The sequence below is a fragment of the Ictalurus punctatus genome, chromosome 21 (genome assembly GCF_001660625.3).
Source record: "Ictalurus punctatus breed USDA103 chromosome 21, Coco_2.0, whole genome shotgun sequence".
In the NCBI taxonomy this organism is placed as follows: Eukaryota; Metazoa; Chordata; class Actinopteri; order Siluriformes; family Ictaluridae; genus Ictalurus; species Ictalurus punctatus.
In genome coordinates, this window is record NC_030436.2 from 10,993,483 (window position 1) to 11,006,899 (window position 13,417).

Below are 13,417 nucleotides of genomic sequence, written 5' to 3' on the forward strand. Positions count from 1 at the left end.
TACCAAAACTCCTTGCATTCTGATCCCTCCTCATCCTGCATCCAGTAGATGACCTTTACTCCATCTGTAACCTCACGTGTTCTTGCTATCTGATACCTCAGCAGATCGCCTGAGTACACTGTTCATCATTATCCATGTTAAAAGACACAGCTGACCTTTTCAGTTGCAACATTGCTCTGTGTGTGTGTGTGTGTGTGTGTGTGTGTGTGTGTGAGAGAGAGAACCCAATCTCTTTCTGTTCCAAAGCCAATGTGACTGCCCATCATGCAGTTTTTAGCCCCGGCATTAAATATTCAGCGTGACACAGCGCTAACAAAAGAGATACAGCCACAGAAGCACGGTCAAGAGGTTTATTTTTCCTCCGAGTACACACATGCCTCCGTTCTGTGACATAGTGACACCAGCCTCTCTTAAAAGCTCACCAGTCTAAAACGGGGTGAAAACTCAACAGCGTCGATTCGATCTGTTCATCAGAACCTCGTCATGTTATACAAATTCGGTTTACCTGCTAAATTGATCACTACATCTGCACAAAAAGTTCTTAACTGAATATCTGTAGATCTGAGTTGTCAGGCTTCCAGAAGATGCAGCAGAACCAGTTGGTGCAAGGCCTGCAGTATTCTTGGTTAATATTAGGGAAGACCAGATCTTCGGTGTAAGCAATAAAGTTAAAAATAAAAAATCGCAGACGTGCCAGCCTTTACGGTTTAGTCATAGCTTGTATAATTATGAATACAAATTCACCAAGCAGAAAAGCAGATTCACGTGATGCAAGAAAAAGCAAGGACACGTGACGTGAAAGACGTGCATTTGCTAATTGTAACCGCTACCACGTGGGGAGGGTGAAGGTGCATGAACACGTGCTTTCTTTTGAGACACGTGATGCCTCTGAGGAAAGCGCTATCCGCCCTCTTCCGCATACATCAGCTCATGGACGCACACGATTGGCTAGTGCATCTGTAATCGACAGGGCAGAGAGAGTATGCACCTCCCACCCACCCAGATAGCACAACCATTTTCACTCTCTTGGACTCCTTGCCAAGGATGGCTGAGGCGATGTCAGGATTCGAACTTGCGATCTTTCCTGTTGTTGCCCCACACTAGAAGGTTTCTGTGGTCGGTTAGCAGCATATCGCCACTTGTGTAATCACGACGATCCCAAACTGCCGCATTAAAACGGAGAGGTAGTTTTCAAAGCGAATGTATACACACAAAACAAGCTGGACGCACGAACGGGCTTTTTGTGCAGAAGTGAATAGATGAGTATAATCAGTCAAACATCTCCTTCTTCCTTTCTAAACATGTTATTGTCATTAACCCGTCATTACCTGCAATTAACGCTGAAAATCTCCCACTTCCTCCCAGTGCTACATTTAAGCAGATGTAAGTGTTCTCTTACCGCAGGCCAATAAATGAAAAGCAGTCGTTAAATCGTTAAGAGTAGTGACACATCAAATATCTTACCGCTTTATGGGTTTAAAATTCACTCCAGAGGTTTTGTTTTACTTTGTGTACTTTCCATAAAGACTGAAATTGTTGTGTTTTTTTTGTTTTTTTTTACTGAACATCGCTTCACTCACTTGCCCTCCTACATGTTCCCAATTTTTTTTGCACACACCCACGAATACACACACACACACACACACACACAGACACACACAGAGACCTACACGTTTTCTCTCATACTCCTACACAGACAGCGTGCTGGATCATCCTTAATCCCCAATACACTTTATTATTCCTGTACACGCTGAATAAAAACTGACATTCCCCCTGTCTCAGTCGCTGCTCGCCTCAGGACATCATTACATCAGATCAATGTTCTCCCGTGTTAGATAATAACTCAATATCACCTCCTTTGCAAACTCTGTGCTTTTGGCACACACTCCTGAGCGCAGACGAAGCGTTTAGTAGATAAGAAAGTCGACCCGAAAGCACACTTTACTTTTAATAGCGAACTTTTTCATGCAAAGAACGTGGTAGATCCGTTGAAAGTCCGCGTCGGAGCAGGATTCAGATGAGATGAAATCCTGGGGGTGCGGAAGCTTGACGGCAGGCAGATGTTGAAGAAAAACTCGATTTCTGCTTGAGACTTTCTGATGAGGAGGCGAGCGGTTTAATTGATAAGGGAGACAGCCGTGTCTCGTCTCGTGACGGCTCCCATCTGCTGTGTTCAGCATCACGCAGAGCGACCGGTTTCCTCTCCGCTTATCCTTCAGGGCAGCTGAGCATTCCTTCAGCTACTGTTCCTCTCGGTATTATAACTTCACGTCCATAGCGAGACTGAAATCTGTTATAGTGAAGTTTCTTACCTCACTAGGTCTTTCTTTTTATCATTTTTTATAATTACCTGGACTGATAGTGGCTAGAGTGTGTAAGGACTACTCATTTTTACTCGTCAAATATTTTTTAGAAACTGCGTTCCAATTAAACATCAAACTGGCTACAGGTTACGAAAGTAAATAAATCAGAGCAAGAACTTGTGTCGGTGAGTTTGTAGAAGCTCTGATTCTGAAACTGAAAGTGCACAGCATGGAAGCTCATTTGTTGTTGTTGTTGTTGTTGTTGTTGTTGTTGTTGTTGTTGTTATTAACCTAATGATGGATGGAGGACGTGACGTTCAACTCTGACCTCGGTAGCATCCGAAAGCAAGTCTGGATCGGTCTCTTGAAACCGGTGTGCACCTATGATCTAATCTGACTCTAAACCAGCCGAGTGGGATGGATATAACTGTGCACAGGTTTTATTTAGCTTTAAAAGGATGACCAAGTTAACTGCAGAAGGAACTCTTCCCTGACCAGTCGACATTCCCACATCGACCAACATAAAATATTAACCAACTGGTCTGTGCAACCCGGTCTATCAACCCTATTGATGCTAGACTTGAGGCAGGAGAGGATGAGTGTCACTTTTGTTATAACAATTAGCCAAGTTGGTAATGTATCACGCAGTTTTTGTATTTAATTTACTTTGTGTATTCAGCTGATGATGTAATCCGACCTACACGAGTACCCTAACAACCCTAGGTTTTTTCCTTCAGAAAGTTTCTCTTGACTGGTTCTGTTCTGATGTGTTGGAGAAGACCAGCGTGATTTATTTTATTTGTTTTCTTTCCATGAAGCGTGTCCTCAGATTGCAGCTTCTTTCAAAATCAGATTCACATGCAAGTGGATTTAATATCTAATTTGTATCTAATCCAATTGCTGATGCCTGGTATGATGAAGATTTTCCTGAGGTCTCTGACATCCTGAATTGTCTCTTGTGAGCTGCAGCTTTTTTATTGGGGAAAAAAAAAAAAACAGGAGAACAAAACTAATGAAATGTGGGGATTCTCTCTCTCTCTCTCTCTCTCTCTCTCTCTCTCTCTCTCTCTCTTTCTCTCTCTCTCTCTTTACAGAAACCTTGGGAAGTCTGGACTGAGGGTGTCATGCCTTGGGTTAGGTAAGTGTTTCCTGCAGGTCATCATGAGCCCTATTGTGACAGGATAACATTTAGATGGTGCACTGGAGTCAATCAGTCAGTCTTTTGAGGAGCAAGTGCTACTCTGTAATTTTATTTTTATCCAGCTCGACTGTGTCACTCCCTGTTTTTCATTTCACATCGACACATCAGTAGTTTCGCATGCAGATGCTGCATCTCGCTGTATTTAGTCATCTAGCATGCGTTTCCACAAGTCTTTAAATGCTTTTGAGGAATCTCTTCATATGAAAGTCAATCCCATCCAAATAGAGCTTTAAGGAAAATGGGTGGGGCTTGAGCAAAGCAATTGTTAGTAACTACCAGATTTATTTATTTTTTAAGGGTGCATTAGTCAAGATTATTCAAGATCAGCGCTCTAGCGGTTAATTCAGTGAAGTTTAGAGCGATTTTTCTACTCAGAAGCACAGCGTGGTGGGCGCTTACCGGATTCCGCCATGTTTTCTTTTCCAAACAGACTGAGATGGGGGTGGAGTGAAGGGGCATTGGGGCGTGTCTATAAAAAGACTGACAGGTAGCCCATGCAAACACAAATGATAAGTCCGGCCCAGATTGCAGTTTCCCAAACCAGTTTTTTAAACCGTTTGTACAGCGCTGATGCTATTGTTTTTTTCCAGGTTAATTGCACTATTAAGAAAAAAAAAAAAACAGCCTATCGCACCTTTAACTCTAGGTACTGCGAATGTTTTTATTTATTTAGGGTTATGTGTAGGGTTATTTAGGGTATGTTTATTAGAGCAAAGCTTTTCAGAACAGTATATTTTATTTAGAAATGTGAAGCGTTTTAGCTGTACGGACAGCAGGGAGTGATTTCAGGGTGTTTTGTGGGGGTTTTTTCTACAGGAACATGGGTGACGTTTGGTGGTCAGATCACAGACGAGGTAAGATCTCACAAAAACTCATTAATCTTAAGACAGCTTGGTTAAAAATAATAATTGCAAGCAGTTAACAGAGCTTTGAATTAAAGAGACCGAAGCAGCTCTTCCCCCGTTTGTTTTCCCTCTGCTCCTCTTTTCGTCTCCGGCAGACGGCTGAACAGCTGATGACTCTGGCGTACGAGAACGGGATCAATCTGTTCGACACGGCTGAGGTCTACGCTGCAGGAAAGTGAGTGAGCCAGAACTCCTCACCACGTCATATTTAGTCCAGTCACCATACTCTGGAACGTATGTTTGTGTTCCAGTCTAACCCCTAACTAGTCATACTGTATAATCAGACTGAATCATCGGCGTCTGTTTGTTTTTTTTTTGTTTTTTTGTATGAGCTCCAGTGTTAAAACCATCCAAAGGTCACAGAAGTGGCGCAAAACTCATCACGCAAGACTAAAGGTCAAAAGACAGGAAATCCGTAAACCACCTTTAATGAAGAACAAACTTGTCGGGTCAGATTCAGCCTTCAGTAGATCATCATCCTTTTCTTATTAGCAGGATGAACCTGAGGGATTCGTTTAAAATGACACGCATGTAATGACACAACCTGGAGTCGTTACCGTGCACTAAGAGTGCGCTCTGCACTGGTTTACTAAACCAAACGTGCTGCGTGGGGAAGTGGAGCTGATAGGAAAGCTCTCTTGGAGTGAGGATTTTTCAGGAATCCTGAGAAATTTTTGTCAATTTTATGATGTAGCCGAATTGAACTTCACAAAAATAACCATAGATGCAAATTCAGCTTGTGAAAGCGTCTTCATCGTGCTTTACATGCTCAAGTATCAATATTCATAATTGGTGTAATAATGATCTCTGAGACACACTACACCGGGGCTGTAATATTACAGAGGAAAGGTTCGGTATTTACAAAACGAGGTCATGAAAGAAGCTCGCAATCCTCTTCTTTTGTTTGATTCGTCTTATTTATGAAGTAAAACGTGAGATATTACTTCGACTATGCAGATGAAGTTTTTGTGTGTGAATATTTTGAAGTGTTTCCAGGAGCCACATTCGAGTGGCCGACATTTAACTGAAGAGTGTACTTGTATGTGCTAGTTCAGTCCTTTCACTGTGCTGACGTGCAGCATTAAGTGTAGCTCAGCAGTAAAAATGGACAAACTTCCCCCTCCGTCTTCCTTCGCTAAACAAACTTACGCTGTCGCAAATAGCATACTTGCGTACTATTTGATTATTGGCTGTGTTGTGTTTGAGGCTTCTGGATTTTGTAGATCAGTAAAGACCTCTGAATGTGAAGTGAAAAAAAATTGACGAAAAAAATTGTTTTTTGTTTTTTTAAGACACGGCTCATGATAGCAATCACGACGACTGGAATGTTCATAATGTCCGTTTGACGTCATTTACGCCAACATATTTTGGGAACCGTGTGTGTGTATGTACAGTGGCAATAAAAAGTATGTGAACCCTTGAGTTAATGACCTCAAAAAAGCTACTTGAAGTCAGGTTTTAGCACACCTGGAGTCTCATTAAGAAAATGAGTTTGGAGGTGCGGACTACAGCTACTTTGACTGATAAAAACCCCTCAAACTTTTGGAGTTTGCTCTGCACAAGAAGCACACGCTTATGTGAGCCATGCCTCACCAAAAAGAGCTTTCAGAGGATCCACGATCAAGAATTGTTGATTTACATAAAGCTGGCAAGGGTTACAAAGTGATTTCAAAGACTTTAGAAATTCACCAGTCTACAGTTAGGCAAACATTCTACAAATGGAGACACTTTGGGACTGTTGCTACTCTACCAAGAAGTGGGCGCCCAGTCAGAATGACACCAAGAGCACAATGAAGACTCATCAATGAGGTAAAGAAACAACCCCGAATGACAGCCAAAGATTTGAAGGCATCATTGGAACTGGCTAACATCTCTGGTCATGAGTCTACAATACGTAACACATTGAACAAGCAGAGTATCTACGGCAAGTCACCACGAAGGAAGCCACCGCTTACTAAAAAGAACATTGCTGCACGCCTGAAGTTTGCAAGAGAGCACATTCACACTCCACAGCGGTATTGGCAAAAATCGTCAGCTGAAACTGTGTAGAAGTTTGGTGATGCGACAGGACAGCGACCCAAAACACCGGAGCAAGTCCACAACAGAATGGCTTCAGAAAAACAAAATCCACCTTTTGTAGGGGCCAAGTCAGCGCCCAGACCTCGACCCAATAGAGATGCTATGGAATGACTTGAAGAGAGCCATACACATGACACGTCCAAAGAATATGACAGAGCTAAAGCAGTTCTGCCAGGAAGAATGGGCTAAAATTCCTCCTGAACGATGTGCAGGTCTGATCCCCAGCTACAGGAAGCGCCTGGTTGAGGTTATTGCTGCCAAGCGGGGGTCAACCAGTTATTAATTGTAAGGGTTCACTTAGAGAATAACATGGTTTATAGACCTTACATGTCGCAAATTACTGCGTATATATCCTATAAAATGTCTTGAGATTTACCTACATGACGATAACTGTTGGAAATGAACCGCTTTTAATATTTTGCTGATTTTCCTTATCTATGCATGTTCAATTAAAAATATATACATCAACAAATAAATAAAAACCCTGTGAATATGTTCACCTTTCGTATGCCAAGCAACAAGGACCATTTAGTCTAAATAAATAAATAAACTAACTAATTTAGGAGCTTGGACGTGTAAAATGGGGAAAATGTTCCATTGTGGATTTTGAATAACATTCAAACACTTCTACACGATATGGTCAAAGATATGTGGACACCTGACCATCACACCCATATGTGGTTCTTCCCCAAACTAACAGCTAAAAAAATCTGAAACGGGATGTTCAGCGACCATCACTCGTATGAGGGTGATGATCAGATATCCACAAACCTTTTGGCCATATAGTGTACTTCCAAGCTTTGCAGATGCTGCACCCTTTTACTGGTATCTAGTAATGAAGCTACGCAGACTGCTGACCTTATTAAATATTTTCCGGTGCACTTAGTTGTCTGGAGACGTTTCCGTCCTCCTTACCGCAGGAAGCAGTGACCTCAGAAACGCAGCCTAAAACGCCCGAGGAGTGAATTCCTTTAATCGCCTGATCCTTGCCTCGGATCCCTGCGGACTCGTAGACACACAGAGCAACGGCTCAGAAGATTTGGTTAGTGAGTGTGAAGAGCAGTGTGACACAAGGCTTTATTAACAAACGATATGAATTGCACTCTGCAGTGAGCTTGGTGCAAATCATCGGCTCTGATGGAGGGGGTGGAGGGAGAGAGGAGGAGGTATCGTGTGTGTGTGGTTTCTACCTGAAGGCCATGATCTCGCACATGCCTAGCACAACACCCTGGAGTAAATATTCACCCTGGCACAAGACGTCCCCACACACACACACGTAACCTCTCACTCTTAGTCTTTCTCTCCTTCTCGCATAACCAAACAAAAACACAGGCTGTGCCACCCACGCACCCGTCTGCCTCCATCTCCATCTCCATTACACAACGTTCTCACCCAAACTCGCTCTCAAATCTTACCTTACAAATGATTTCAGCACACATTTATGTTTATTTCTGCAAACGCCTTATGAATCTGAATGTCCTAGCATTCCAGATCCCCGAAGCAGCCAAACTGTGACTGGAGCATGAACACGCCGGTGTTGAATTGAGATGCGTTTAGCAGAACTTCCCGTTAGAACTGGGGATAACGTGAGAATCTTGCTGATTGGCCGCTCTGAAAAGATCACGACTGAAGGGCAAGAACAGGCCACAGAATCCGACTAATTGGGCATCATCCATGGAGTGGAACGATCAGCCGGATATGAGGGGGTGTTCAGAACAGGAAAATGGACTCTTTTAAAGTTGGAGGAGACGGGGAGCTGCGGATTGAGGAGGCCACATCAAAACGCCACGTTTTCAGCAGGACAGCTTGTTCTGTTTGACGTGTTGAGCACGTGCTAGAGCTCCCGCTTGTACGTATATCAGGTTCTGATCAGACACACTCCGGGGACCAATTAGCAACCACGGCACTCCTATTAACTGCCGTAAAAAGAGACAGGAGTGCAGCGGGGCTCAGCTGAGCATGAGGAGAAAAAGATATGCAGAATGATTTTTAAAAAAAAAAACATTGATGGTGCTTACTGTTCATCATCTTATTTCTCGTGCATTTAAATGATGGTGTCCCGGTGCTGTAGACACAGTTATATAGTAACTCCACTGACTCTTCCTGCACTCATGGATAACATTTTCATCAGATGAAACACTGAGGAATCTCTGTTTTTCGTCTATTCTGTCTGTGTGCCATAATGCTAAACAAGTAACGTTTACAGCTGATGAATTCCTTCCTGGAGATGATCCGTCATCAACGGCAACGGACACACACAGTCTTACTTACTAAAAACAAACCCAGCCTTGTGTTTACGATGTCTTCCTTGTCTCCACAATCCGCCATCATCCGTCTCAGTCGTCTAGCATGTTGGTAACGGAAATAAATCACTTCCTGTTTCAAAAGGTCAAAATACGGGATCAATTCAACACCTTTAAACCACTTTATGTGCATGTTAACCTTGTTAAAGCCCAAACTTAAGCTAGGTACTAATGTGTGTGTGTGTGTGTGTGTGTGTGTGTGTGTGTTAAGTTAAAAATTAAAGTTGAAAACGATGCACACAGCCCAAAGAGTAAATCCTACTGTAGTTCATACTGCAGAGACAGGATCATCCGCTAACCGTACGCCATTTTCCGTATTCTCTTTCATACAGTAGGAAGCGAAATTGCGACAAATGTTTATAACGTACATTTGCGTAAAAAAATTATTGTCCATAACGTATGACCTAATAATGGTCTTGGGTTACCACAGAGCCGGGCTTAAGCTGTCTTTCTCGGAGTCACCGAAACTGCTTGGGGGGGGAGCAAAATTCTGAACGCTCCGCACCTCCTCTGTCTGCAGTTCTGTGTGTGAGTGTAAGTAAGCGCCCTGTCTCTCACGTCCCAACAACCACGGCTTCACCCACGACCTCTTTCATGTCACGCGTCGTCTTTTCAGGAGCGGAACGACACGTAAAGACGCTAGTAATAATAACGTTTTTATTGTGGTACAAGGATCATCCTTTTTAAACCAGCCTGAGTGTCTGTATAAAAGTTTAAAAGCTGGCGTGTGTTGAGGCAGTGTGAACACCACATCAGTGTTTCCCAACACTAGAAATCCAACACACTTTTAAAAGTTGATTGTCTGCGTCTGTCGGTGCAGTGTGCACCAGGCTTTAGACAACAAAAAGTTCATCAAAAGTTCAAGTTCATGAGCGATGTAAATGACGATACAGAACCGAACAGCGGGCGCATAAAGACATCCAAAAAGCATTATGTAAATACAGGAAATTGAGAAAACACTACTTCTGTTTTATTTCTCTCTCTCTCTCTCTCTCTCTCTCTCTCTCTCTCTGTGTCTCTCAGGGCCGAGTTAGTGTTGGGCAACATCATAAAGAAGAAAGGATGGAGGTACGCCGACATCTTTAATTTCCTCCATCCGGTGGAAAAGCCGTGGGATGAGAACAATATGACGTGTGCATGAAACATTAATGCTAGCATCAGCGCCGCCGCAGCGTCTCGTAGAATACTGGGTTATGGATCTGAGTACTGAGTACTGGGTTGTGGATCAGACGTTCGGTTTGTTAGCTGTTGATCTCTTAATGCAATTAAAGCGTCTCCTCGTTTATTAAAAATCAGAGTGTAGAAACTAAGCTGTCTGATGTCACGTCTGGGCTCGAGCGATAAAGTAGAAAATAATGGTTCTTTCTAGGTGCGTGTGTGTGTGTGTGTGTGTGTGTGTGTGTGTGTGTGTGTGTGTGTTGAAAATAAGCCATGCATTTATTTGTGTTTGAGACATTTTAATCAAATTTTTTTCTGTATCTTGTAGTTTAAGCTGCTTTGTTAAATACCAGTCATTAACATTTTTCATGTACTGTTCTCTCCATCTCTCTCTCTCTCTCTCTCGCTCTCTTTTTTTTTTTTTTTTTTTTTGCAGACGCTCCAGTTTAGTGATCACCACCAAAATATTCTGGGGTGGAAAGTATGTTCTTATTGATCCTTTGGTTTTGTTTTAATAGTGCTGTGCAATATTGTAGAATCGGAGTATCTGAGTTAGAATAGTTGAATAAGTTATTACACACAGTGTTGTGGGTTATCATTAAGGGAAAAATAAGCCTTCAAACCCTGTAATAAAATAGTTATTAACTATTAATACGCACGTAACGGGACACAATTTTATTTCCAATCCGAAGAATTGTAGCACGCATACGGCGTCTTGGACACAGGGCAGGAAGGGTCAAAGTTCAAAGCCATCTGCTTAATATTTGCAAACATAAACAATGCGATCGATATCCTGGTGAGGCAGCTCCCGCAAACTTGACTCCTTTAATAGTATATTAAGTTCTACGGAACCGCTCGGTACAGGATGATGTTTACATTTTTACACGAATTTCTGTCTGTTTATTGACGCTGTAGAAAGGACTCTCTCCTCTTAAACTTTCCGCTCGCAGAACAGATTTGATTTTATTTAATGTTACTGTTTGAGTTATTGAGGTTTGTATTAAACCCGTTCAGTTTAACAATAACACCAGTAATTAATATAATAACTTTAATAATATATATAGGAACGCTATATATTTCTATAACGCTATAACTAAATAAAGGAAAACGCCCCTTCACGGACCCCTGGGCTTCACCGGACCCCACTCTGAGAAGCTGTTTTGTGTTTAATGTGAAACGTGCTGTGATTAAAATGCCATTCAGTTCATGTCAGTGATTTAATCCAGTTTAATTTCACGAGTGTAAATTGATCTTATGGTAAACTATATTTTTAGAATTTTTTTTTGAAGAGAGTAATAGAAGCTCATTGTTTTTAACATTCTCCCAGGGCGGAGACTGAAAGAGGACTTTCCAGGAAGCATATAATAGAAGGTGGGTCTAACTCCAGACATTTTTAATTAAGGTCTCTCGCTCCTAGGAGAAGTGGATCATCTGTGAACTGAAGGTTTCTGTTACAGTGAAGTACAGAAAAGCTCAGTGTGACCCCTTATATATCAATATCAGTACAAATAATAAATATAAATGTTTAAGATGCCATGTTTTATGACAAGTCTATTGAAATAAAACTCTACATTTATTTATTTGTTTGTTCATTTTTACTATATTGTGCCACTTAAAGTTTAAACCTTCATGACCTACTTTTTTCTTTTATCGTTATAAGAATATCTCCAAAAAGTACTTAATTAATATGATTTATCAGCATTATTTTACACCATCTTAAAGTTACAGCAAGTACATATAGAAAAAAGGAGTCTATCTAACCGTGTTCGGGGGCGGAATTTAAATTTCTTGCATTAAAAATATCTAGCATCTTTTTCAACAAAAGATCCAATGGTTAAACAATAAAGACAGTTCTTCACAACCGCCTTTGCTCATATTTACCAAGGGTGCCAATATTAGTGGAGCGCGCTGTAGGTTTATGTTAAAATTATTGTTGTTGCTTTTTAAAGCAAGATACGTTTTTATTTTTTGTTGTTCTTGGGTTTATATCAGGACGACACACTGCACTCATTAATATACAAAAGGAAATGTTGTACAATATGAATACGTGTGTGTACATGTCTCAGTAATGGGGTGCGAGCGAGACGGAGGGGTTTACTGCAGTGACATGGCGTTCGCGGTTAGTTCTCGGACAGTGACGTGCCGGTCTGTTATGTGACTTGACGGCTGTGACGGTGATTAAACGTGCGTTAATGCAGCGTGTGAAACTCCACAGGTTTAAAAGCTTCACTGGAGAGATTGCAGTTAGAGTACGTGGACGTGGTGTTTGCTAACAGACCTGACCCCAACACGCCCATGGAAGGTGAGACAGCGACACTGCTGACGAAGAGTATAACTATAACGGTATAAAAATTCACTTTTTATTAATAAAATGTCTCGTGTATATGTTTAACCTTAATGTAAATATTTACATATAACGGTCTATTTATTTGAGTGACCTAAAGTTTTTATGTTTCAAGTTATGTTCCTACTGACTTGAATCTTTTTTTGTTGTTGTTATTTTGGGGAGGGTTGGGTAGTCTTTTTTTTTTTCCTGCCAAAAACAATTCCATTTATTCCACCAACATTTAATTTATCAACAGTTTATCCACTCGGAAATGTCGTACATTAAAATGCCCGTCTAATAATGGAGGAAGTTGAAAGAAGTTGAACAGTGAAAATGGCTGCATCCTGTTTTTTTTGTATGTTTGTTTTTTTGTTGTTGTTTTTTGTTTTTTAACAGGTCATAAATCCTCTGAAGTGGAGCAGCTTTAAACTTTAAACCTCCATATGAAATCAGATTCCCTCTCAGGCAGCGTTAGAAGTATCTAACATTATATTAGTCACTATTTCCATCACTGTACACAATGAGTTTGTGTATCTCTCACAATACGTCCACAGTATATCTCTTTACGCCTCCGTTCTCGGGTCGTCCGTCCATCCGAGACTCTCGATATCTCACGAACCAGCGCTTTATATCGAATTATCGCTGCAACCAGCAGAATAACCCATTAGATTTTGGGATTGATCCAAACAGGATCAAGGTCACAGCAAGGTCAAATATTTTAAATAGCTTTCCTTTAATAGCGTCCTTCCTGTTTGAGGCGCACAAATTAGTGACAAGAAGGAATAGACTTGTGGCGTTTTCTGATAACCTGGAATATCAGCTGATACTGATGCAGCTTAACAATACTCATCCCATATTGTTTACTTTAAAAACTGCTCAACTTTAAACTGAAACACTTTTAAAATCTTTCGCACAGAGATCCACTTTATAATTTAAAGTATAAATGTGATTTAAAAACAGAAAAAGAAAACATATATGTAAATATTTCCAGTTCCAAGAATAGATTTCTCTTCCAAGTCCAATTTCCAGTCTTTGCGACTTGTTGCAGGATCCAATATCCCATCCACCGGTTTTCCCTGAGAACCGTTTTTCTGACACGGTCGCGACAATCGAGAGCGAACTTCTAGTTTCTGCGCATGACA

The 13,417-nt window shown here is 41.3% G+C and overlaps 1 protein-coding gene across 12 annotated transcripts in view; it reads left to right on the top strand.

The window, feature by feature from the left end:
• Positions 1-13,417, top strand: part of kcnab2a (potassium voltage-gated channel subfamily A regulatory beta subunit 2a) — a 78,487-nt gene that overhangs the window by 54,047 nt on the left and 11,023 nt on the right. For all 12 annotated transcript variants that reach the window (XM_047149581.2, XM_047149580.2, XM_047149577.2 and 9 more), the window contains 7 exons: positions 3,398-3,441; positions 4,321-4,358; positions 4,505-4,584; positions 9,815-9,859; positions 10,386-10,430; positions 11,277-11,320; positions 12,165-12,251. In XM_047149581.2, the coding sequence (XP_047005537.1) occupies positions 3,398-3,441; positions 4,321-4,358; positions 4,505-4,584; positions 9,815-9,859; positions 10,386-10,430; positions 11,277-11,320; positions 12,165-12,251 (383 nt within the window). The remainder of the gene's footprint in view (positions 1-3,397; positions 3,442-4,320; positions 4,359-4,504; positions 4,585-9,814; positions 9,860-10,385; positions 10,431-11,276; positions 11,321-12,164; positions 12,252-13,417) is intronic.